General features: G+C 38.9%; 2 protein-coding genes across 4 annotated transcripts in view; both read right to left on the minus strand.

Annotated features, from left to right (window-relative positions):
- FAM120C (family with sequence similarity 120 member C) overlaps nucleotides 1-22,406 on the minus strand; it is a 29,555-nt gene extending 7,149 nt beyond the window's left edge. The window contains exons 1-12 of one of the 2 annotated variants that reach the window (XM_087925737.1): nucleotides 22,290-22,406; nucleotides 11,201-11,447; nucleotides 10,360-10,442; nucleotides 9,547-9,675; nucleotides 9,118-9,220; nucleotides 7,861-7,946; nucleotides 6,229-6,545; nucleotides 5,717-6,002; nucleotides 5,433-5,604; nucleotides 3,061-3,310; nucleotides 2,089-2,203; nucleotides 459-668 (exon numbers count right to left, since the gene is read on the minus strand). In XM_087925737.1, coding sequence (XP_087781863.1) covers nucleotides 459-668; nucleotides 2,089-2,203; nucleotides 3,061-3,310; nucleotides 5,433-5,604; nucleotides 5,717-6,002; nucleotides 6,229-6,545; nucleotides 7,861-7,946; nucleotides 9,118-9,220; nucleotides 9,547-9,675; nucleotides 10,360-10,442; nucleotides 11,201-11,447; nucleotides 22,290-22,325 — 2,034 coding nt within the window. In that variant the 5' untranslated portion in view covers nucleotides 22,326-22,406. Of the gene's footprint in view, nucleotides 1-458; nucleotides 669-2,088; nucleotides 2,204-3,060; nucleotides 3,311-5,432; nucleotides 5,605-5,716; nucleotides 6,003-6,228; nucleotides 6,546-7,860; nucleotides 7,947-9,117; nucleotides 9,221-9,546; nucleotides 9,676-10,359; nucleotides 10,443-11,200; nucleotides 11,448-17,195; nucleotides 18,153-22,289 lie in introns of those variants that run through there. The other variant, XM_087925736.1, reaches the window with a different exon arrangement.
- Nucleotides 22,369-27,504, minus strand: part of WNK3 (WNK lysine deficient protein kinase 3) — a 105,401-nt gene continuing 100,265 nt past the window's right edge. For both annotated transcript variants that reach the window (XM_087925729.1, XM_087925728.1), the window contains exon 25: nucleotides 22,369-27,463. In XM_087925729.1, the coding sequence (XP_087781855.1) occupies nucleotides 27,134-27,463 (330 nt within the window). In that variant the 3' untranslated portion in view covers nucleotides 22,369-27,133. The remainder of the gene's footprint in view (nucleotides 27,464-27,504) is intronic.

The following is a 27,504-nucleotide window of genomic DNA, read 5'->3' on the forward strand; positions in this document are numbered from 1 at the left end:
TTAGTTCAATCATCCTATACAATACACTCTCTAAAGCACAAGATAAATAAGATAGCTGGGCTATCAATTTGCTCCAAGGCTTATTCAGGACAGTAAGCCAAGGAGAATGACAGCACTGCACTTTTCCTGCTGTCTTTGTGTGCAGTCTAATAAACACAAAGCGCACATTCAGCTATTGATGAAGGAGACAAAACTGAAAGAAAAAGTTATCTGGAATATCAGCAATTTGTAAAGGTGTTTTTTTTTTTAAAAAAATCATTTTATAAAGCAATTTGAGAGCAACATCTCTATCTTTGCTCAAATGGCTTCACTGTTGATTTTTGAGAGAGAAGAACATATAGACAGCATTGGGACCCTCTCTGGCACATCCGAACACCTACGAATGAAAACCGGAAACAACCGCTGCCACAACTTTGTAAGTCAGAAGCAGAAACAACTGCTTGCTACGGGATGCTTACCTGGCCATCACAGAGGTCTATCAGAGGTGCCTTCTCTCGTATAGCTTTGATAAGTTTGCTTTGAAAGAGTTTCCCATCAAAGTAGATCCACGGGCAGCAATGCTCCCAGGGCACAGGCTGCCCACAAGCATCATTGGCAAAGAGGGCCGTGTCCACTCCACTCATAAACAGAGCAGCCAACTGAACTCCTCGGGGATCCAGTTTCTCAATCTGCAAGGAAAGCAACATCCCTTTACTCCTTCTCCTCTTTCTTCTGGCCTTCATGACCGTGAACCAATTGAAGTGTCTTTATAAGGCAGGATACCGTAATACTACTATTTCAGTATTAAAGACAGAATATTAGAGAGGCAGCACAATCCATGCCTCTGTTCCCTAGAATCATATTGTTAAAACAGAAAAGTATAAACTTCCAGCTGAGCGTCTATTTCACATAAGCAGGTTTGTCTATAATGGCCAACATCCATCCCAGAGACACTAAGTACTTATGTCATACGGAAGACAAACTACAATATACCACAGTGGCTATGGGTTCAACTGCTCACTTGCTCAACTCGTAAGATTTACTGGTGTGAAGTATATTTTACCTCCAGTGAATGTTCAGCCAAGAGGGGGGAAGAAAACAGCATTTATTTCAAGAAGATGCCTCCTAAGGCAGAGAGGTCACCACCGTTCAATATTCCCACCCTTTCAGCATCTCCCAGACAACACCTGGGGCCATTTAGTTCCTCTGCACTGAACATGTACTTTGGAAGCACTTTCATTTTAGTACTTCTGCTCTTCTTCTTTAAAACTGGTCTAACTCCTCTTTCTATCCACCTTTAATAAGGCCGCACCCCATTTTGAGAGAGAAAGTGATCTAATACACCTGTTTAGAATATGTACAAGGGATCTTCCAGCATCAAGGAGTCCCTTACAACTTTTATCTTAGAATTAAGGAGTAGGCTTTCTTCCAGGACCAATGGCACAGTACTGACCTTCAAACAGAACTTTTAAGTAAGGCAAGACTGGTGACAGTCAAAGAAAGAAGGGGTCAAGAAACATTTTTACTTCTACTAAAAATGTTACAGCGTTTGTCCTGTAACATCTCAAAATACTGTCCTTAATACAGCTTTCTGGGTCTCCTTTAAGCAACCAGGTATCGAATGTAAGCATTCCAGTATCATTTATGCAGATTTGTATTTCAGGTCTATGACAAAAAAGTACCCTGCAATATAGAAGATCTAGTGCATCCTAGTACAACCTTTCCCTTGTCCCCCACACCTTAGTTCTCTGTGTGCGAGGAGCCATTGTTTACAGACAAGCATTTCATCAAATGATCACACATTTGTGCAAATTCACCTGCTTTTTATCAGAACCACTGAATTAGTAAGATGACGTTTGAAAGGGTAGAACCTGGGAGGGTTGAGATACCAAAGCAGTAAACACAAGTAATGGAAGAAATGAGCAAGGGATGCATGAACAAGCAGCTAACTCTATGCCTATGAAAATGCAAGAGGAATTTACCTTTCATTAACAAGAACAAGACTTGGGCACTCTTCTATTCTCGCCCCCATAGCTCTAACCTCCATCTTCTCTCTTCTTTCCTATTCCCACTGGGAGGACTAATACAGCAGTGATAAATAACACCAACCTTCAATTCTTGAAGCTGATCTGGTTCATATAGCTGAGCAGACACAGCCTGGGCCAAGAAAGCATCCAATTCATGTCTGTGGAGGATCCGGCCTCCAGGCCACTGTATCATGTATCTTGAAAAAAGAATAATTCAAATAAAACCACAAAATACGTTATTAAACAAGAATCAAAATTTAAAAGACTTTTTACTTTGGGATACTGCTGGGCCTTGGAGAAAATTATACCTGTTTTTTTTTTAAATGTTGAAATCTAGAATTTGTAGTTTGACGGAAAAAAAAAAGCATGAGTAGACAGATTCACTTAGCAAACATTATGAGCTGTAAAGCTAAAGAATTAAATGAAGTTTCACACTTCAGTAGTCACCATTTGCAGAACAAATATCCCAAATGTGTACCTCAGTAAATGGTCTGGATATTATTTGTCACCATGTTTAAAATCAGGAAATGATTCTAGATTGACTTGTAAACTTTGATAGGTTTATCTTCAAGTAACATACATCAGGAGATCACTAAACTCATAAATATAACAATCAGCTTTCAAATGAAAGCTGATTGTTATATTTATCGGATAGATTTATATCCCAATATTTGCTCAGCATAGTATACCTAGCCCTTCCGCCTTCCATCTTCCCCCCACAACAAAAGGTTGATGAGGTGGGTTTGGCTGAGACACTGTGACTCACTTGAAAGTCACCCATTAAATTTCTGTGGCTCAGGAGGGATTAGAACATGGGTCCTTCCACTGCCAGTTCAACATCTGGACCACTGCATAATGTTTACCCTTTTATATTTTCAGATATTGTCATCTCACTCTTACCAACTACCTCCAATACACAACCAATTCCTGGATTTTTCAATAGGACAGATCTCTCACAGCTCTTCTTCACAGCTATATCCCACTGGTGCCAACCCTAGCACACAATGTTACTTGCCACTCTTTTGACTTATCTCTTCGGATATGCTCCACTCACCGTAATACACAACACATGAGCAGTAGGTGTGTGGGTACATTGGCAGGGTTGAGCATGCCGGGGGTGTCTGATTTCATACAAGCCAGAAATGCTCTCATACGCCGGTTCTTGTCTTCCACTGCTTTGCCCAGCCAGAGCTTCTTGAGGTTGGGACAAGTCCACTCCCGAAAAGCAAGAGCTGAGACCAACTCTGGAGTCTGAGGTGACTTCCCTTTGTACGCTGACCATTCCTTGACGATAACAGGATGAGCTACGTAGGGATGAATACCTGATTAGACTACATTACTTTCCCAGTTCATGTCATAAGGAAACAAAACTCAGATATTTTAGGCCAGGTGTATTTCAATGAATGTACATTTACAGAAAAAACACATTACAAGCTCAAAATGTAAAACAGTGCTATGATTCCATTGTACATTACAACGCAGTAGATAGAAAGAAAAGGCCAAATGGTTGCATTTTGATGGAACTGATTCCCCAAACATGAGAGCACCTCATCCCCTGTCTTATGTTTGAATAACAGAATAATGGAGTTGGAAGGGACCTCGGAGATCTTCTAGTGCAACCCCGCCTCTCAAGCAGGAAACCTTATAAAACGTTAAGCACAAGGAAACCCAAAAGTTAATAGCCATGGCACCAAACAGTAATCCTAGCAATAGTCTTTCAAGTTGGACCAAAACTATCATGAAACAATGCATTCAATTCCATTATTGCAAGTCAGGAAAGATATCATAATTAGACTGAAACCAAAAAAGATATCCACCAGAATCTACCGTACAAGGACACAATTTCTTTATCCGGCATCAAACATGAAAAGCAAAGTATCAGGGACTACTGAATGGTGAGGTCAATGTACATCATTTAGCTGCAAAAGATATTAACTGGGATTGGAAGCCATGAGGCAACACTAAAATTTGAGAGGCTAATTAAAACACACCTGTTGGAAGTGAACAAGGTAATTATAAAATGCTGTATGGTGAGAAAGAGGGAGGGAAAAACATTTTCCTCACTGTATAAATATTATGAAGTATGTCTTTATATAAGGATGTACAGTTGATTTATGCCATATAAGAAAGTAATCACAATTGGAGTAAATGGCTCCATAAAAGGGAGAAGACATTATGAAACAAGACTGCCAGGGCATGAATTCCACAGCTATGTTGTAGGATTACAAACCATCACAAAGTGCTGCCTATATAATTATAAACAAGTTGCAGGGGAAAAAAAGGTGGCTTGGCACCAGTCCCTGCTTGGGGGATGCCAATCAAAAGAAAATAGATAGAAACAGACAAAATAAGATGAGATTCATGTTCAGCACTAAATAAGTCGGCTAGGAAAGCAAAGCATGTACAATAAATGTAAAGATCAATCATGGTACTACCAAAATATACAGGAGAAGGCAGAACCTGGTTCCTGAGCCATTCATGATAAAATAACTGAAGAGAAGGCAGGTTAGTATCTGGCTCAGAGAGTATGGATGTGCACAAAACAAACAAAAGATCTTTCTGTTTTAAAACAAAGCCGACTTACTTCTTAGAAATGGCTTTTAAAAATCCCCATAGCAAACAACAGCCAACAGCAAGCATACTTTGCGGCTTGCCTGGTCAAAGCATCTCAGAAGGTCTAGCAAAGAAGCAATAGCAACAGATTTATCTCAACCCAATCCTTAAAAACACACAACACACACACCCTTTCTCTCTCCTCTCTCTCTCTCTCTCTGACAATTTGCTTCACAACTCTTACTGCACCTATATAGTGTTATAGGAAAACTACTGAATTAGGAAGTCTTGCCTTCAGAATAGGCTCTGAAAAGTCAACAAATAAAGCAACATAGCACTTCCATTTGGTAACTGGAAAGCCCAACAACATAACAACGCTATTTGAAATGCAGATACTCCATTTTACACATATGCATAGGGCAATCTATTTGAAAAAAGGACAACACATAGGGGCAAGGCTACATTACATCCCATTTAAACACACTGGAGACTTATCCCAACCCTCAGACAGGCACCACTAGACACTCAACTGACTCCCAGCTCTCATCTTCTCAGCTGCTTTGAGAAAAGGGGAGCAGGAATAGGATCTGTACCTGCAGTCTTATTAACCAAGCAAATCCCACCATGACAAGGTACATCCTTCTGAATTACCTAGCGTAGGTTCTGGGAATCTTGTCTCCCATATTTTTAACGCTAAGCTCTAGAAACAGTGATCAAATTTACAAATTATACTAAAGCATGTCCAGTTTGCTTCATAAGCGGCAAATAAGAATGCACTTAATAAATGGTGGCTAAGAGACATTACTATGATCTAGCACTAAATGAGAACTTAGGAAGTACACACATGTATAAAAGTCTGGAGAAGTTACCTACTTTCCACGGGAATGCGCTTGCGCACAGCCAGGCGTTCCATCCGCCGTTGTGTCTCAGCCACACTGAAGAGGACACCATATACATACTGCCGCGAGGCCCGGAAAAGAACAACTGCAGGCGGCAGTTCAGTGTTACATTCATCTTCAATGCACACAGGGACTTTGATCTCACCCTGGAATGAAATGAGAATCCTGGATCACTGATTCTCAAACAACCTGGATGCACCTAGGACTCCTGCAAGAAAACCAATTCACAGACCCACAAAAGCTCACTGCCCACCTCACCTTGGTAAGGACGTGGTAGATGAAAGGGTACATAAGTCCCCGTCGATGCCTATGTTCAGCCACTCGAAGTACTTCTGGAGCAATAGGAGGCAAAGGCGGGGTGGTTATGTCCATGTGGTTGCGGGTTGCCATAGACAGCAATGAAGGGATGTGGGCTTCAGGTCCGCTCAAGGTCCTTTCTGAGTTGCCAGTGTTCCCAGGTGATTGTCCCCAGCCTTGATTCATTATCTTTTCACCCGCAGGATCCTCCCAGCCAGACTTGCGAGACACAGTTTCAGAAACATGGCTGGAGGAAGAAAAGGAAATACTGTCACCCTAGAATGGGATTAAAATCCAGGAATCTTGTTTCTTCCAATTGTGTGACAGTACAACTATTCAGAAGTCTCTCCTCTCATAGGACAAGGGTAGCATGTCTGAGGCCCGGCTAATTCTCCTCACTTTCCCCCATAAACTATCAAAGTCACCCCAGGGTTTCTGAAGAAAGTCACAAGACTCCAATGAGTTACACTCACTTGGAATTTGCTCCGTTGTGCTCTTCTCCATCAGAAGAGGAAGAGGGTGAAGATCCAGGCCCAGATGATGGGGAAGCTTTGGGACCCAGGTGATGGTTAGGAAACTTGGCGGGACAGTTATCATATGATACCGGCCAGTTGTTGAAGTGACCAGCCTTCAAGGCAGGATCTTCATGGAAGGGCATTGCATCCGCCAGGCCATGAGGTGAGAAGAGAAAACTGGAACCAGGACCCGGAAGAAAAGACGAGGGGGCAGCAATGCCACCATGTGGACCAGGTGGCTGGTACTGCATCTTTGGCCCCATTTGGGGTGCAAACTGGAGATGGGAGCAAAGAGAAGGGGGAAAAAGAATGGCTGCAATCAAAACTACTTATTCAAACCTAGGGAGGAGTGGTAGCCCAATAGCACAGAAACTAAGCAAGAGTGCTAAGACCCTTAGCACTCAGAAGTTTTTGGATTAACTCTCTGGCATTTGTAATTAAAACAGGAACAGAGAGCACACAAGAGAAAAGAATTGTCTGAGGTCCTGAAGAACTGCTGTGAACCATAATAGTTAAGTACTGGACTAGTGAGATCAATGATCTAAATCAAAGACAAAAAAGCCCCCAATATACAGATAGGCCTTGAGTTACAATGGCAATTGGGACCTGAATTTCCATTGCTAAGTGATGTGATTGTAAAGTGTGATCTCGTGTGACCGTATCATTTATCAACAACAATCCAAAACCACTAGAGTGTATGCAGGCAGGTGGGGAGGGGGGGAGACTTATTAGAGCATTATGCAAACATCCCTTCCAGCTTGTAGGAAGTTGGCAGGGAATTTAGCACCATCGTAATTTGAGTGGTCATTAACTAAAGACTATCTGTGGTTCTGAAATTATTCTGTACTAGATATCCTATTACACTTTTTTTACTCCTGACAACATTTACAAGTATTTAAGTGCTTACCTCCTACCAGAAACAGACAGAAAAAGTACACCCCACCCCCAGGAAAAATATTGAAATTCCACAGTCATATGTTTCAACTATCATGTGCTTATTATACACCAATGCCACATGCACAGCCATGGTATGGTTGGACTGTCACAGGGAACTCTTTGGAAAATGGTAGCAAAAGAAGTTATCTACAGATGCACAACAATTCATGAATTTGCTCACTACATTCAGATAATTCAGGTCTCCATAGCTGAGTTATATGCTTGTGCCCCATGAGTGAAGCAAATTGATATAGTAGCATTTTAAATCTCTCTTCAGGTCCAACTGCAAGGGGGATGCAATTTTCCGAATGATTCTTCATATTTGTAGCTTATATGACATAAGCTAGAGGGAACACTTTAACCCAAGCTTCCCCTTGATGCATTAATATCTTCTATGCAGTGGGGCCTTATAAAGGAAAAAAAAGCATTCAGAAATATGATTTTTCCCACATACCAGCTGTCTGAAGGATGCAGGCCAAGTTCAGGTATCTCAATTTGTATAGTTATGCATTCCATCTCCCTGTTGTAGCTTGGGCCTGAGAGGACCAACAGGGCTTTCTCTAACCCAACAAACATTGATATTCTAGATGGATGCAGTAATGGAAATCTCACACTAAAATCTCACGTCTGCCTAAAGCAATTCTGAGCACTTACCATAGCCTTCCCAGAAGGAAGTGATACCATTGGATTGCGATTCAGAGGTGGTGGCCCTCCAAAGTGATTAGGCCCAAATGCCGGGACTGAAACAAAGAATTGGACCCTTGTTATATTAAAAAATAATTGTCCAACATTACTATCAGGATACCCTGAACAAAGACCTCTGCCAATGCAGAAGTCCATTAAATCGGTGTGTAAATAAAAAAAAATACTTCAGACAGAAGTTATGCATGGGAAATCATATCTTCATTGTCTGAAGCATAATCAGTCTTGCATTTTGCATTTTCTGTTTTTTAGAGTTGGTATCCATGGACAACTCTTTATACTTGGGCAACTTTACCCCCAAAAGCCTGAGCTTCAGATTCTTGGGATAGGGTAGAGGATATCTTGAAGTCACAGCGAGTAATAGCAGGATGCAATTCTACTGGCTGTCCCACATGAAACTGAAATTAGAGTGAAGGGTGTTTTGTCCACCATTACCATTTATCCTTGAAGGTCTTAGAAGTGCAGGATTAAAACATTATTTGGGAACTGTTTTAGGAGAGTGGCTCTCACACATGTGACCAAGTTTCCTAGCAAAGGATGATGTCAGAAACAGGACAGAAGCCTGATACAATGGCAACAATATGGACTAAAAAGGCAACTTCCAGTCACTGAATCCAACAGTAAATATCTAAGGGAGCATAAACTAGTGGTTAACCACCAAACCCCTGGTTGATTTTTAATAAGATGACAAAATTCTTTAAGATACTAGGGTCATTATAAAGAATACTGGATCAAGGGGCATTTGGGCCAATTATGTCTTAATTGCTTAAATATATTCTGTGTACAATCTTTTTGCATTGTAAAATTAAACACATAATAATGGACAGTAAGGACAACTATTAAGAATAGGGTACTATGATCTCTGAATGCAGGATCCAGGAGAGGCCCAGTAAGATTACCAGCATCTGGCTTGGAAAGGGGCTTTTGTGCCTTTAAGTAAACCATGAAACAAAGAACAAACAGAACTTCCAACTTGTTATGGCATTATTTTGAAGAAAGCATCCCAGACCTCTTCCAGCCATGTAGTTATTAAAAGGCACGAAAGCTCTCTTTAGGCCAAGAGAAGGTAATTTCAAAGTTAAATCCAGACCTGACCTCTCCCAGCAGAGGATGCTGTAAGGTATCAGGCAGGGCCTCACCTTCTTGGCCAGCGGGAGAAAACACGCTTGACAGAGAGGTGAAGTTGACCAGCGTCGCCTGGATACTCACGAACATACGGGGACTGGCCGGCTGGTGTAGGAGGTGCTTTCATGGCCACTGAATAATATTCTACTGCTTTCTTGAAGCGTTCTATTTTATCTTCAGTCCTGGACTGGGGAGGAATGAGAAAGAAATGATGGAAATGACAGGGAAAAACATGTGTAGCAACAACAGATTTAGCATGGAAATCCGACTATAGTTAGCTATATACTGTACACTACCGCTTCTATTCCTAATGTAATCACAAAATAAGATTTATATTTATTATAGAGCAGAAGGAAAGAACCTCAGGAAACTAGAAACTCATTAGTTTCTATAAAAAGTAAAAACACTGAAGTTGTCTGGCATCACATTGGCTTCTATCTGCTCTCTTTCTCTTTGCAACTTTTATACCATATAAATATTATTAAGCCTGATTCTAGTCTAGACCCATCTCACCTGGGAGTGTTTGAAGACATCTCTCCCTATTATATCCAGGCCAGAGGGACTTTTGATGGCACCAACGTATTCAGATACAGCCTTGATGACTACATCACAGGGTGGAAGGACCAACTGGTGGGCACGTACCTAGAACCAACAAGAAGCATGCAACTAGACAAAAGTTTCAGTGAAGACAAAAGGCAGCACAGTAACAACTCTATAGTCTAAAGACCTGAACTACCATTAGTATAATTAGTGTGAAGAACAGAATAGGAAAATTCCATCTCATCAGTGGATGAGGGCAAAAACGGGATGCATGGAGTCAAAAAACTATTTTTTTTTCTTGTTTTCCTCCTCTAAACCAAGTCTTATAGTCTGGTGCATCTTATAGTCCGAAAAATATGGTACTTTTAGCTCTATTTCTTCCTGAAATCTATTTTTAAGTATTACAGGAATCCTTCCATTTCTTTTCAGAACTGACAATTGTGACACTTCATTTACACATTTCACATAGAAAAAAATAATAATAATCTGGCTCCATTATCATCTCTTGTTGTACTTAAAGCGATCCTTCCATTTCAAAGTTACATTATTTGGGGGAAAACCCATAGTTTTCTTCAGGTAAACACAATATAAGAGCGCAATTGTTTCTTAGAACTGACTGCAAAATTTAGGGGTGTTTTTTCTTACTCCTCCCATTCAGATGATATTTCTGAAAGCCAGAGACAGAATCCAGACAACACTCGACTAGTTCTTTGGGCAATAACTGTAATTCTTTCAATTCCTGCCTTGCTGCCTCTTCAGAAGAGGACAAGGAGGGGTAGGGGTCACCTTAAGTGAAGCAAGCGGGTGGTCCGGTCCAAGAAGACTCCAATGGAAGGCGGCCAGGTCCTCATCTGGAAGAATGTGGTTCCCTGAGGGGGGAAAGGCACAGTAATATACAATCAGCAACAATAGAATTCAACCCTCCCCTTCGCCCAAAATGAAAATAAGCAGAAAATATTATAGAATTTAATGTTTAGCAAATTATATTTTGTAAGAGGAGAAAAATTTTGAACTGTGTATAGTGTATTGAGAATCCCAAATCTGAAACACTGCAAACAGAAAATCTGTACTCTTAATACGGAACTTCGGAGTACAGCAAAGTAATTGAATTATGTTATTGTAGTTGAAGCTGAAACTCTTATTTGATTCAGGCTGGTTAGTTGGTCTCCATAAAATGAGGCTCAATTTGAGATATTTCAGATCACATTCTGCTTTCCAGATAGTGGCAAGAGACTCCTAGTCTCTAGACATATGTAACCCTCCTAGCCGGATTTATTTATTTAATTCCTAGTAATTATTCTAAACATTTTAAATAACAGCAAGAATTTAATGTATACTATATGCACCTAATCCAATAAAAAGATTGGAGTTAAGATCAGGGATTTTGCAAATGGGACATCCTTTTGCCCTTGAGAATATTCCAAGCCAGCTGCGGCCTATTTTTTTATATCTGATGTGGAAAAAAAAGTTATGCTTTTTCACATAACATTAAGAAAAACTAAAAATAAAAAAGCATGACACACACTGAAAAGCTGTGTCTTTGTAGTCACTGTAGCTTTTATAAACTATGGTTACCATGGACTAGGATATAACATGATGTACATAAGGATAACCAGTTTCAATTTACCCAGCAAGGCAGCAAATATAGGAAAACTGCTCAGCTTGAGACCCAGCTGCTTGGCCACCTCTTGCATGAGGAACTGGTTAGTGGTGAGGTTTTTGCCATTCCAGCTCAGCTTCAGGGCATGGGAACTATAGTAGGAGGGGATGTTGCAGAGAGCATATTCCGAGTCATGGGCAATTAGTCCATGAAAGCCATTCTCCCGAAAGAAAGATACGACTTCCTGATGATGGTCCTCCAGGCTCTGGAACACCTGAAAGGAGTAGAAGGACAGGGATGACTAAATTACAAGGGAAAATTTCTTTGCCTTAACTTATAATAAAGTGCTTGCTTTGAGATCATTCACTCATTGATTTTATCTTGTCCTGCTTCCCACCACTCTTCAGAAAATGTAAGATGTGGAACGTGGCATGGAACGCTCCAAAGGCCTTTACAGGAAAACACCTGGGGGGTCATGGAAATATTTCAGTTTTGTGCTACTTTGCAAACCGTGGCTGAAGTGGGGTTCCATATAGTCTCATGTTAATTCAGACCAGCCGTAGTACTAAAAAGAGATGAATTGAAATGGTAGGAGAAAGAAAAGGGAGGTTCTGAGTCAGAATAAGAAAAAGTCAGAGAGCGGGAGATTACTTAAAGTTATGATATTGGGCAATGTGTCTCCATTAAATGAAATTCCCCTGAATTTCAAAAAATATCAACGATTTCACTCCATATTAGAAGCCGTGATCATATTAGACAATAAGTATAAAATTAGATTTTTTTTACATGCTTTTCCCTGTGGATAAGAGAGGAGACCTAGGCACTGTATGACAGAAAAAAAAATCAAACAGGAAACAAAACAGATGTTCCTAGAAACCAAGGGGAATAGGAAATCATGATTATTTATATACTGTGTTTCAAATCAAGGTCTTAAAATAGATTAAGGTATACTTCTGTTAATCGAATAGATTATAAACTCGAACAGATACTGTTCAATTCTTTATGATCAAATAGCATTTTTTTAAAAAGCTGAACAAATTCATGGTGGAAGGTTTTTCCAAATTTTGAGGTAAATTAGACTTCTGCCTTCATCTGAGCCTAGTAAGTTTAAGGAAACCTGCAGTCTTTTTGTTGTTGATATGCTGTCCTGGATGTTGAATAAGTATTGCTATTTTGTGTGTTTAGAACTTTTTGTTTGTAGCAGATTATTTGTATGATGTATATTTGATAGGGTTGAAAATTAGTGCAACCATCAGAAATAAGCAACTGAAACACTGATATACATTATTTTTATGCTACCACCTTTTAGAATTATTCTTTTCTTCCTTAGTTAGTGTACGGGAGATACAGCCATTGAAAATGCCATAACTTTGCCTGTTGTAGCAAAATTATAGTCCTAGCTGAAAAAAGGTAAAATATCAGAATTTCATGAGAATCCTAAGAATGAAACTACAGAAGAACAAAAGACTGTGGATCTTAAAGTCGTTATGGTCATAATAATGCTGAATATTACAGAATAAGGCTATGCTTCAGCTCAAAGTACATAAGCTTTTTCTTTAAGAACTTTAAAAAAGATTTAGAGGAACCAAAGGGGACATTTCTTTCAAAGGTTTTCAATAGTATAACATCTCAGTCACTAGCCTGGCAGGTGTCTAAATTTCATAGTGCATATCTCATTTTCTAGCACTTTATGTTCACACACATTTCTTCCAGCTCCTTTAAAGTACAACTTTTCCCACTGTCTACCCATCTCACAGCATTGGAAACAAAACAGATCTTAAACTAAAGACAAAAAATTAAGACATAATATGCAAATCCCATGAAAGACTTCCAATTACAGATCTCTACTGTTCAGTACAGATTTGTACTGGTTTGGAATTCCTTAGAAACAAAATTTCAAATAAATAAGTACACATGTAAAGACAAATTTGTAAAAACTCTATTTCCTTCATTCTTCTACACATCTCTAAATACAGAAATCTGAGTCCAAAGAATTACCTCAGAGTCACTTGACGTGAATATACCTAATGGGTATTTTAATTTTCCTTCATTCCTTTTCCATATTCCTCAGTTTGAACAGTAGATGCCATGGTACAGTATAACAATGTGCTTTGAAAGTCCATTCTTTCTCGTACTGGTAGTCCTCAGCTTACAACCATTTGTTTACTGACAGTTTGAAGTTAGAGGCATTGAAAAGTGTGACTTATGACCATTTTTCATATTTATGACCACTGCAGCATCCCCATGATCACGTGATCAGAATTTTGATGCTTGGCAACTGGCATCTATTTCTGATAGTTGCTGTGTGCCAGGGTCATTTGATCATCTTTTTCGACCCTCTGACAACCAAAATCAATGTGGAAGCAAGATTCATTTCACAAATGTGTTACTAAATTAAGAACTGCAATGATTCCCTTAACAACTGTGGTAAGAAGGTCATAAAATGGAGCAAAATTCACTTAACAACTGTCTTGGCAACAGAAAATTTGGGCTCTATTGTGGTTGTAAATTGCGGACTGCTTATACCAAATCTATATCATATGGAGGTTGCTATTAACACAAACCAAGAAATTATTTGTACATGTAGAATTGGTACTCTAGAAAAAAAAACTACAAACCCCTTTACCTGTGAAATATGCTATAACTAACATTAATTATCAGAATCTAAAAGAAATCAGTTCCTTCCCTTCACCAATTCACTAGAAATATATTTGAGTTGAATGTATTTCCTCCTGATTTCAAGTGGAATAAAGCGTGGAATAAACACATTTCAGTAAAAAGTGGTTCAATTAACCAGAATATACCCAATATTTTAAAATGCTTTTCTAAAGATGCTCAAAGTGGCACTGCAAACACGTACATGCAAACAACTGATCATATAATTAGTAACTTATATCTAAGTTCCTTATGTTTCAGGTCAGCTGTTTCTAACGCTTCTTCAACCTCAGCTAATTTCCAGGCCTTTGCTTGCAAATTCACACTTGGCCTCAAGTAAGTTGTATAGATAACTATATGACAGAAACTAATTAGGATGACGTATTCACTGAGAGTATAAGTCAATAATATCTTTCGCACATAAATGATAGGATTTAGTGTGTGTCTGGATTTAATTTGTGAAGACAGTGAAACTCCAACTGCCCATGGGCATGTGATTTTACAGCACTGGTAGTCTTTAAGTTTAAAAAAAAAACTTGCTGGATCAGCCCTTAGAAAGGCCTGATAAGATATAAGAGCATATAAGGCCTAAATATTGCATATACAGCGAGTTTAGGCTTGCCTTTACTTGCTTTGCATCTAAATTTTAAGGTGTGTGTGTATATGCGAGAAACAGGAAAAAATCTGGAATTTTCAAGATTTAACAAACATCCTGACTTCTATGGTACACCTGTTCTCCAGTGATATATTTTGTCATCTTCTAACATTATTGAGTAGTTGAAAAGCAGAAGCAACCTGCTTATGATCATTAACTGAGTTGTGGCTAAGGGGCAAGGATTAGCTGGCTCCCTCTCATACTACACTATGCTCCACCAGATCCCCTAGGCCAGCTCATATTCTATTTCCCCTTTCTCTCTTTTTCTTACAGCACACCTTGGATAACAGCATCTCAGCTCTCTCTTCAATCAAGTCTCTTATTCTTGCGCAGCTTACTAGAAACAATACTCCAGAGCATGTCAGTGACTCTTCCCAATTTACTAAAGATGAGAATTCCAGTCAGAATAGAACAGAACAGAACAGAATACTTTATTGGCCAAGTGTGATTGGACACACAAGGAATTTGTCTTGGTGTAAATACTCTCAGGTTATACTAGAATGTAAAGCAATCTGTTATTCTTGTCGTTCTTTCTTTTTCTTTAGTGTGTTGATGTTATATCCCATTCTGCAGGAAAGGAGCAGGAGCGAAAAGAGGAAACTATGACAATCCAAAAGCTTTCTGACATATAAAATCTCACAAGGCATTGGTTTATGTTTCTGATAGGATTGGCTACAGTACTTTTTATACTGACGGGCTTTTATAAGCAAATCTTTTGCAAGTCCCACCACTACTATGTCTGAGAACAACAGGAACAGCATATATTTGTATGGTGGAGAATAAACCTGCTAAACTTAAGGCAAGCCCATCCCAATTATTCTACAGAAGTGGATTAAAAACCTATTACTTTAACACAGCCACTTAAGAAGTTAAAAAAAAACTTGTCCTTTTAAAAAAAATATTTGTATAGTAAGCTGATCTGAATAATTCAGAAGTGGGCAGAATATAACTTTTTCTAAGGAAGAGGTATAAATAAATTCCCCATACTGTATAACAAAATATCTGATGAAGCTGTTTACTATAACAATTATTTTACAGCAGAGTTGTATTAAGTCAAAAAGTATGGATATTAATCCTCATGATTACCAGTTACTGCAGAACATATTTTCCCCACAATGGCATCTTACTGGATCTTATAATTATATACTATTCTTATTCAAAACATGAATATTTCAAGATTTTCTGACTAAGACAATAAAAATAACTATTTTAATTCAGTTGGAAGAAAAAATTACAAAATTACACACTGATATAAACTAAGATATTTTGCTTTTTTCAAGCCCCTAATTGTTCAGGATATGTTAAAACATATGATGCAGTCTTGCCATTATTTTTGCCCAAAGAGTGAGATATGTATCATTACACAGAAGATACTTATGCTGAGGTCTATCCTGCACAGCTTTGAATTCATATATATGCTTATTTCAAATGATTGTAAAATGAACACCAAACACTGCAGCTTCAAAAACATTAACACTCATTCTGAAAGAAGAAATACTCTTTTCCCTTAAAAATTAAAGGGCAGATTTGTTATTACCATGTCAAGGAGAAAAGACATTCTATGGCAGGCTTATAATCTAAACATGTGACTCAGAAAGTAATGGTATAAAATTGATAAACAGCTGCTCACGAGTTGCTTGAAAGAATATTATTAGACCCATCACTTGACACACCCACACCTGGAGTCCTTATAAACAGAACAACACTGACATCCCCTAAACTCAGCTGAAGATGTTATCTAGGTCTGGTAACGAAATGTTTGGAAACCAACCCACAAGCTCGGAGAAGGAACCTTCACCCTTAAAAGCAAATTATTTCAGAGTGGCAAAAGGCTGAAATGATAAAAAAATGTGCTTATGGGACAAGATAGCAAAATCAAACTATAGAGATTCATTTAGAAGGCTAAACTCTGAACTTGAAAGGGGATGGACCACATTTAGAGAGATGCAATATTTATTTCTCATATGCACCTTGATTCTGATGCTATTTTTCTCATAACAGAACTGGAAAATAGCCTGAAGGACAACCGAAAAGCAGATAGCAGAGATTTCAGCAACATAAATAAGGATATGAAGATATGATGAATACACTTGCTCCTGTGAACAGATTGCATATAGACATAAATTTCTATGAATAAATTTAATGGAAAGATGGGAAACCTATATATATATATAGTGTGTGTGTGCATGTATATTTACATTAGATGATTGTATACAGAATTGTATTTGTTTATTGCAACATATTTAATTTAATTTTAACATATGCCAATTAGTGTACATTTAAAGTGACAATAAAGTTATTCTAAGTCTATTTCATATTTTTTTCTGTTTGTTGAAAGAATTTAAAGTACTTGATATATTTTTATTATATGTCTTTCTTTTTGGGTCTGTTTTTACTTTTTTCTACTTCTATTTCAAACACAATAAAAAATTTATGAAAAAATAATTTTATTTAGGAAAGAAAATTAAAATTAGTAGGAAAGCTTCAGTAATGCCAGTCAGGGAAAGCAACCAAAAAACTGAAACTGAATGAAGGTTGCAAATAATGCTGTTGCAAAGAAACAATACTTCACTGGAAATATGGATAAAATTATGTCTAAGTGGAGCAGTACAGTAACACAGGGATGCAAGATCCAAAACAGATGCTCACGACCGAAAGAACAGAATCCTATATGGATACAAGAAGAGTCAAGGTTTACCAAGAGAACCTTACCTTAACCCGGAATCGAATCATGGCCAGACGTACACAATGCCCCAAACAGGCAGGTGGAAGAAACCAGGCTCGAGGTGGTGGGGTACCTTTGTTGCTCACATGCCCTGCAATTAGCTGAGCTGTCTGTCTCTCAGCCTGGGCCTTCCTGGCCCACTCAGGCAACCTCTCCTTTCCAAGCCCTCCATTGAAGATGACAGCTAACTCCAGGCCACCTTGGTAGAGGCAAGCCTGTGAAAGGGCAGCCAGGTAACCCACCATGGCATTCCACTGGCCCCCACACACCCAGTCTGTCTGGTAGCCACCGTACAGACGCTGCAAAGCAGAATCAGCATCCACCAGAAGCCGAGCTGGGCATGGTGCTGGGGGTGCCAACCCCCCTGCATGCTGGGAGTGTGGATAACCACCAACCATGGGTGCCAGCCCCGGCGCAGCCCCGGCAGGATGGGGATAGCCGGCTGGTGGGTGGAAGGTGGTACAGTAGGCAGGACCCCCGCCTCCACGGCCCCCCACAGCCCGTGCCAGTTTCAAGAGGTCCACGGGCACCACTGCCCCCGGGCAACGCTTTTCCACGAACTCTTGGAAGCCTTGCACCCCCATGGCTGTGCACCGCGGTGGGGATACGGCCCACTTCCACTGGGGCAAACAGGGAAGGCTGAGGGGCTGGCACCCCGAAACCAGGACCTGGCACAGTCCAAGCTGCTCCAGCTCCTGGGGCTTCGCTTCTTACAGTTCCCAGATCTCAGGGATGGATGCAACCGCCATGTTGTAGCTTTCTTCTTCTCCTCCTCCTCCTCCTCCCTCCTCTTGCCTCCTCCTTTTCCTCAGTTTAGACGGTAGCTCACCGGGAGTTGTAGTTTTATTTTTAATCCGCTATCTATTAGTCAGCATAGAGCGGGACTACAAGTCCCGAAAGAACGCAAGAGCCGCCATGTTGAAAAGTTTTATTCAAGGTTTCCTGGCGTCGCATATATTTATGGGGTTTGTAGTCCCATTAAAGAAAAGAGCTCCCCCGTCACATCGACGTAAGTGGCGGAAAAAGTACATTAAAACTACAACTCCCAAGGACTTCAGACTTCAACCATTTTTTTTAAAAAAAGAACCCGTCTTCCGTGACGTTATATGGCCACAATGCTAGGTGCGGAAGTCAAAAAAAATGATTCCAAACAAGGCTTTGAAAATACTACAACTTCCAGCAACCTCCGCGCATTAACGCAAATCCGTCCTACTTTTTTTTTTTTTTTTGTCTCTGCCACGTAGGTGCCCTCTACCGCCCCTCGGGAGCATGGCATAGTTCTGCACTCGGGATGCGGTCCACAGCCACCTAAGGGAAAAGAACGGCAAACTATTCATTCGAGCTGCACCTCCGCCATATTAGCATGGCGCTTGGCATGCCGGGGGATGTAGTCTGTCACCCCTTTTCCAGGGGTTTCAGAAGGGCTTCCTCCCTCGTTGGTCCCCAGAGCGTCGTCCCGGGCGCCATGTTGAAGGGAAGAATGACATGATTTCCAGCCGCCTTCTTCGCGTCCTTTTTCTTAAAAACTTAAAGGCTTACGAATCCTCCCACGCAGTCTCGCTTACTCGAAATGTAGCCATCCCCCCACCCTTCCCCTCCTCACTCCACCCCCGGAAGGCGGCGGAGCGGCCTGGTTTTCATCGGCCTCGCGCCCTGTGCCACGTTTTGTGAGGCGGGAAACGAAGCTGGCGCCACCTGGCCATGCAGAGCAGAGCGAAAAACCGCCTGGACACCAGCAGCGCCCCTGAGCCAAGGCAGTTTTCGCTCTGCTCTGACCTCGAAATCCTTCGCCGCGGAAGGCCATTCGAGCCGGCGGCACAACCAGCTCTGATCTCTCCCTCCACCCCCGGCTCCTCCGTACCAGGCGACCTTGGAAATGAACGTTTCGCTTTAAAAGGTTCCAGCGAATGAAACCGGGGACGGCGCTGACGTTTTCCTAAATAACAGCTGATGTCAGAAGCGGCAGGATGTGCTCTGGTTAAATGTGAATGTTTCAACGTTCACAGCTGCTTCACTGTATTTTCATAATTATAGTAAGCTTTTAATTGTGAAGGCTCCCCAAGAGTCCAGAGCTTTACCAGTATGAAAGAGAACTTTTTTTATTTAAACCACCAACCACACTATCGAAAGCGGGACAGAATTGCCAGGACCTACCAGTTATTATAGATTGTTCTCATTAGTACAGCTCATGGCTTCTGACATCAATTTTAATTTATGCCTGCTTCGATCTATGTCATTATGTTCCAGCTTTTACACCATCCTTCAATTTATTCCATTTTATCCCATATTTATTATTTTTTAAAATAAATAACTCGTGGTGAATATACTTCCTCCTCTCCCCCCCCAACAACCATGTAAAGTGGGTTGGGCTGAATGTGAGTGACTTGCCCAAAGTCACCCAGTCCGAAGTAAATTTAAAGATTTCCTGTCTGATTTTCTTATGTATTCCTTAACTTTCCCATGAATCTAGCCTGCTATTGGTATCCTGTATTGTTTGGTTTGACTTAGCATGTAGTGCAAACTCAAATCACTGGAGGTTGCAAACCATAACTGATTAGCATTAACAGTGAAGTGTATGTGCATTTTATTACTGTTGTGTAACTAAATTCTAGAATAATAGCCATTTAAAAATCTAGTATAAAAAAACAAAGAAGGCTTTGCAGCATCTTAACAACAACCTTGTAAGAATGGAGAATAATCCTTGGCTAAACTACCCCACTATCACCCACTAAATCTTGCCTAGTTCATGTTGGCATCATGATAAAAGTAGTGATAAGAAGGCAAATTTTTGTTTCCTGTTTTTTGATGGCAGTTTGTAAATTTGGATAAATAAGTAAAATTACACCCTTAGAAAGGTATGATTTCTGCTGCAAATATGCATTTCAGAAACACTAAATATGTTTCCTATTTTAGCAATGAAGACTAGGCATTTTTCCCAACACAGCCTTTATTTTCCTTTGTAACAGTTTAAAAAAAATATTTGTTAATGGTTGCGTACAAATGAAGTCAACTCACAGCTTGCAAAAATAATTAAAAAAAACACATGAAAACAACTGTTGATAAAAGACATTCGTTTTCTACCATAAAGATTTAGGGCTATGTTTTTTAAAAAAAACTGAATGGGATGCCTCATCCATGTTATAATGAACAAGTCACCCACATTCTATGTTCAGTCAGAAACATCTCAGCTTTAATGCCAAATTGATGGGTTGAAAATAAGTCCTATGATGTTACATTAAGATATAATTCACATAGAGACATAAGAAAATTCCTATTTCTGAAAGTGAAACATTGCCGATGTGTGTAAATCTAAGGAGACATTTATTCACAGAATATACCTGATCATGTCATACATTAGGCCCACATGCTCCTTAGTTATTTCTAGCAAAGAATAAGGGGGAAAAAACAACAAATAGGTCTCTCTTCAAATAGGTTGCTTTTTTAAAAAATAGAAAAGTCCTTTGTTGCATTAGAATTTTTAGAACCACAGCACCTCCAATGTGATCATCAAACCAACTAGTAAGTGATACTGTGTAGCCTAAATTAACCATAATAATGAGCTACAAAAATCATCCTTGCTTTGGTGGAACAGAAGCTGACACCTGGAAGTAAATTAACTCCTCAGCAACTAGGAGCAAGAAATAATAAGAGTTACAGTTGTTTGCTCTATTATCCAGCTGTTTGTGTACATAAGTTCATGTATAACAGAACCTGGATGTACATTTCTACAACTCAAAAATACTATTTTTCTTCCCACTTGCTGTCCTCCTGCACTTACCATCTTTTGTCAATGGAAATGAGAGGAAAAAATAGCTTAATAAAATGCTGGACAGATAGCCTCAGGGGATCTGCTGGAGTTCTAAAAAAATGACACCAATTCAGACGTCCACAGAGTGTTTTATAATTCATTACCTGTCACTGAGGGCTGCTTAGTATTTGGTTATGTGGATCATTTCACTACAGAAAAACCATCTGCCATGTTGTGAAATATATGGTACTTGCTATATTTGTATTCCTGTGAGAATTGGCTTCCCAAACAATACTTTATTACTCAACCAGCAAGGAAATAATGATATGAACAATTTAGGAAATGTGTCCTATAATTATTGTAATGGAAGGAACAAATTCTTCCAGCATGCTCAATGCCATAACCACTGCTAATTTAAACTGACTCAGTTCCTTTAACTTCAAGGAGACATATTTGTATGTGCACAAAGAAGTTAGTTAAAAATATATGCTAAGACTCTTGTTCATTACAGTTTAATTCTAAGCAGCTAGTAGTAGAATCATAATATGTATTGTATATATTGGGAACAACTGTACAAATTCAACACGGTATTTGGTTCTGAGAGATAATTATGCTGTTCAAAATTATCACAATTCTTTTTTTTTTTTAAGGAAAATGATAAAAATTTGATCCCCTAAAGTAAGTTTGTCTTTCTACCCTTTAGTTGTATCAGTTTTGAAAGTGAAATGTTCAACTGGACTAATAAATTGAAAATTACTACTTAAATCAACTGCTTTATCTTAAAAATGTAGTCTGGAAACGTGACTAGAATTTTTATAGCAATATTTCTGAGTCTGAGAATTAAAAAGGAAACTATGAGTTTATTGCCTGAATGTGGCTTCATGTTTTGTCCCCCAAATTCACTATGTAAAGTCTCTTTGCCAGTGAAGCACATTTGATCCTTTACACTTTGCGAAGATGTGAATCCATGTTTGGTATTCTCCCTCTTGCACACATATTCTTTATGTGAGTCTTAATGTCAGCACAAATTGTAACAGTAAGGATGTATCAAGGATTAAACAGCAACTCATGTTTTTAGCATTAAATCATGCTTAAATCTAGGGCTAATGTAAACAGAAAACACAATATGCTTAGCAGAAAGGAAGGATAAAAGAAATTTGTAGTGGAACTTTTTAGACTAAACATACCACCTGGATGGTCTCTTTCCCACTGATCCATCAACTTCAGTTAAGAGCTAATACCTAAGAAAATTTGTCTGCAATCCTTCCAATCAATCGGCATAAGAAATTCTTTTCTAAAGAAAATCTTGTTTTTCCCACTTAAATGGTGGTACCTTGGGTAATGGAAGACGGATGAGGCAGTTGGTCATACTCCTTGCTAAGCTGCAGTTGAAATATAAGCAGGAAAAAATGCATGGAGCTGTTCTTTTTATTCATCTGTCATTATGTTATACTCAAGTTGATGGATAAACTTGTGAAATCTTCTTTGTGAACATTAAACATCCTCCTTAAAACAGTAAACAGAATGAGCTGTTGGGCCAAGTTACAAAAAAAAAGGGGTGAAAGGAAAAAGCATGTGTCAAAACACTGTATCCAATTTAAACAGACAGAAACAGTAGAACATTGTTTATGCCACAGCCTAGATTTAAACAGCACTAACAAATGAGGTAGGTAAGAAACATGAAATTTCAACAAAGAAAACAATTCAGTTTGAACACTACTAAAAATTCACAAAGTTATTAAAATTATACATTCCATTCATATCATACAAGCTCCAGCTCAAGCTTCACAGCAGAAAAGTGCCTTCCAAAACATCCCCCAAAACCAAATTCACAGTTTGATTTCTTTTAAAGAGGGTGCATACTTCAAAGAGAAACACAATGAAAAAGCAACAGGGAAGAGAAGAAAAACTGGGCAGTAAATGTTTCACATTAAATGCAGAGACTCAAAAATATATAAACATAGTAAGTATGTATGTTTCCTCCATTGCCGGTGCCTTTACATAGCTTCAAAGAAGAGGGCAATCCAATTTTTCTCATCTTTTCCTCAAACCTAAAGATATAATACTAATACCGGTATTGCCTGTGCTTACATAGTTTACATACATATAGTGTTTCAAAAACCTTTGAAATCAAAGCGTCTTGAGTCTTTTGGGACAGAGTAAATTACTATCCACATCACAGTTAACACATTGGCCACGTCACCTTCTCTGAACTCTGGCCACTGAAGACAGGAAGTAAACTTTATAAAAAGATGCCACTCCACATCTCTTCCCCATCCCCCAGCGTAACACAATCTCATTATGCTTTTCCACTTGAAAAGAAGAAACTCAGCACATATGTTAGATCACGTGTTCTATATTGGTAAGGCTTATGAAAATAATAAGCAGGGAAAGTATGAACATTGTTATCAATGGCAACCACTTAGCATCTAATTCCAGCTTAAATTGAAATTCACAGATACACGTGGTACTGTTTTGAATAAATTTGGCATCAAATTGTCAAGTTACTTCATGAATATCATTTTCATTCTCTTATCAGTAGAAAGATAAGCCACATAAGGATTTCCCAACTCCTCAAAGCTTCAAAGAAAGCCTCCTCTCAACTGTAGAACAGTGGATTCTTTGTGGGACTTCTAATTAAAGCAAAAGGAAGAAAAGATTAAATGCAAAATCTGTATCTAAGTTTTACTTAAGAGGCATTTCCTTCACGCAACCCTTGTTGCCCACATACAGAAAATAGGAATCTGGTCTGTTCTCATTGTTTGCAAAATGAGTATTATGCCAAATTGCTGCTTAATTTCAGTACCAAGTTATTTCTGAATTCCACCCAAGAAGGAAAGGGGCATGTAAATCTGACAGTTAATCCGTGTAAATTCAGGTTTGTTTTCCCTTGCCTACTGTTGTTTAGTTGTACACTTTCCTGATATTAAAAAGTCCCAGGCTCCATACTTCAAATAGTATAAGCAGGATTTTAATTTTTTGTGTAGCCTAATTTGACCTAAATGAGGTATTTTCAGGGGTATTCTGTTTTATTATAAATGAAGGGTTTTTTTTTACACAGTAAACTAAAATAAAGCCTCATGTCTGCACTTGTGATGTCTACATTTTCTAAATAAAGAAGCAATATATATTGTAATCCTCAACTGAGACAAGCTACATCAGATTATGAGTTATGTCAATTCTACATGAAAATCAGTAATTGAATTAGAAGCAGCATAGGCAAGGCAAGAGGTACACAATTTTTCTCTTCAAAATTGCTTTTTGCAAGTGGGAATATCCTGGTTTTAAAATTCCACCAAGAGAAAAGCAGCAAGGAGAGGCTATTTTATGAAGGAGGAAAGGTAGAAATTCAATGTATACACAGCACTTTAAGCTGACCCTGTCCTCATTCTACAGAAAATCAGCACAAATGTAACCCTGATATATAGAGCTGGTATTGTTACACTGGTTTTCCTCCAACACTGAAGTACACTCTACGGTTTAGTCAATAATCAGGATTGCACAAATGTACCAGTGTTACATCACATTTCCACTTCATAACAGAAACACAATTTGTGTGCCTGAGAGAGCTAAATGGGCCAGGGATCCTTCATATAGATAAATCAACCTTTAAGGCCACCATGGGTACTTGGTGGCTTGCATTTTTATGAAGATTAAGTTACATAACAGCAAACTAGAATACAGCATTTTATGCTTTCCTACAAGTCAAAGTGAATTGCTGACAAAGAATTTATTTTAAAAACTTTAAAGTGGAAAAATATTAAAAGATGGAAGCAAATGTCATGCAATCAGCTGTCTGCTCACTTTGTACCCCCCTCCTTCCTTATGGAGCAGATTATAAAGGCACAGATGGGGCTGTAGGAAGAGGCATAATCATCTCTCAACTGCTCTGCGAGTGGAAACTGTTTCTGCTCATGGAAATGCACTACTGATTTTCGCACAAATCATAAGTATGTCTTTTTTTAAAAAATAACACTGTTCTTGTCTAAGTTCTTCAAAGTGAAACTTTCTTTAAGGTATATGATTTTACTGCTGCAAATCAGCAATGTACTTTTCAAGAATCAAAAGGCTATAACTATTTTTTTTCAACTTTCCAGTAAAACTCTGAAAAGATACTAAGGTTATCCATTACAAGGCACTGCAAATCTTTGCAGGCAGAACAAAGAAGCTACATTAAACAATGGAAGCAGAATCTTTGTCCAGAATGCAGAAGGGAGAAATATAGTCTTATATCACTAAACTACAGATGCTGTTTTACAAAACAAAAAAACAAGTAACTGGTATCTGAAACTGATTTAAATAACAGCAACTCAGATATTCCTGGCCACAGTACTATTAAACCAATGGTCCATTAATTTTGGATGTAAGCATGGTCTTTTAGATAAAATTCAACTACTTGAAGTTTAAATACTTTGTCTTAGTTTTAATGAAATTAAGCCTCCTTCTATCACTTGCTCAAATATTAGCTGCAAATATGGCAGCTATATTATAATATCCAAAAGATAATAACAAGTCTGAATTTTAAATTAAGTGTAGCAATTTTCATTATAGATTAATGAAGGGGGAAGTGAGCTAGATGTTATTTCAGCAAGTGCTTGAAAGACTTGCAACAAAAGAAGCGATTTCTGAGTGCACATAAGAATATGATTTCCAACAAGAAAGGAATAAACTGATTATGTATTAGAGAAAACAAGGAATGTTAGCTCCAGTGAATTATGACCTCCCTCATACTTTACAGCCAATTAAGTTAAACATGTAACATTAAACTAAGCTAATTCTCTATCAAGGTGAAAGCATAACAGCAATCTTCACATGGGCAGCTGAAATGCAGTTGATAAAATTAATGATTATATGAAATATATACCTCCAAGGGAGGATGCCTCTTTATTTAGCAAATTTTTATACCTTTTAAGGATTTTGAACTGGTAAATTTTAGACTTTTCTTTACGTGACATCCAATTAGCAGCACTAAAAAACAGAAAGCCTGCCAAATGGGATTCCAGCACCACATCCTTACTGCCATATATACCTGTAGAATTTTCTTAATTTGTAAATGTAAAGATGGACTGCTTAATCGTGCACCTTGGTAATTAAATTCAGTAGATACTAAAACCTTTAATGCTCTTGAGAAACAACACTAGGCATCTAAACTAGGAGACTGTATTTCACTAATCTGCTGTAAGGCAATCCATTAAATGCAAAAACTATGTGCACTAGACCCTGTTTCAATTTATAATCATTGTCCAACAACCAAAGAAATGCTGAATATGGATCACAAATGATGTGAAAATGACCAAGATGGGACAAGTTTAAAAAAAGGCCCACAATAATTCCCCAGCCCTAGTTCCCACCCTTTCCAATGCTACCTCCTCCCCCCACTACCCATTCCATAATATAAGATTTGTATCAGCTGCAAAATAAGCTTTAAAAAAAGAATCCCAAACACAGGTACAATAAACCAGGCCAACATTCCAATGTATCTACTGAATACAGTGTGTGTAAGGACATCTAGTTGCATTCTACAAATAGTTCTGAATTGTCCAGGACAGTTTTCCCAAATCAAAGAGAAGGCAGCAACTGTATGCCTCTTCTTTCAGCAATGCTTCACTTCCAAAAGGCCTATCTCTGAGACAGAGGAAGGAAGAGTTTATGATAGAATTCAACTAAACAAACTACAATCTTTTTTTTTAATCCTCAGTTAGCCTGTAGTATGAGCTGCCAATGAAACTAAGAGGAAACATAACGATAATGCAAATATAAATGTCACTCTTCTTTGCTGATCCCTTCCATTCTGTAAATGAATTCAAATGCTAGTAAGTGTATAATCCAAGAAGAGTTACTACCAAGTTCAAAAAACAGTTGTCACAAAAGCAAACAAGGGATATGTGGCAGGAATGACAGGGAAGGCTTATTAATAAGCAGCCTATGGCATGCTGTCCATCTCAGGAACAAAGAGATGTACAGGCCAAAGCTCTCTCAAGTACTTAAAAAATCCCCTAAAGAAAATGAAATCAAGTATTCAAAGAGGAGAATGCAAAGACAATCTCCTACCATTCCCACATCACTGCACTGGGGAATTCACGCCCCAAATCCAGGCAGCAGAATGCAAGGCAGAGGAATGGAGTCATGAGAGATAGGCACAGTCCCCATTATCTAGCATTCTTTTGCTATCCATCTTCATTTGGGACTTGGGGGAATGGGAGCTGGGTTTTGCACGGGTGATGCTGGAAATGCTGGCATGCTGATCCCTGGTTGAAAGGGTCCCACTGTTTGGGCAGGGACCACGACAGATTGTTGAGTTGTCCCAGAAATGCCCATCCATTGCACTGGGTAAGTTGTTCCTGCGATGGTGTTATACTGGCACAAATGTGGTATTCCATATGGCGATAGTGTGCCAGAAAAGGGTGACAGGGGAAGTCCTTGGGGTAAAGCAGCTGGTACAGTCCCGCGGATCTGGGAAAGTGAGGAAATCCATGTGGAGGTGTAGCCCACAGTAGATGTTGTTGTCTTAAACACAAGGGAAAACAGAAACTATTTTAAATGCAAGG

This window comes from Pseudonaja textilis, chromosome 2 (assembly GCF_049901715.1).
Source record: "Pseudonaja textilis isolate UNSWEBS1 chromosome 2, rPseTex1.2, whole genome shotgun sequence".
NCBI classification, from domain to species: domain Eukaryota; kingdom Metazoa; phylum Chordata; class Lepidosauria; order Squamata; family Elapidae; genus Pseudonaja; species Pseudonaja textilis.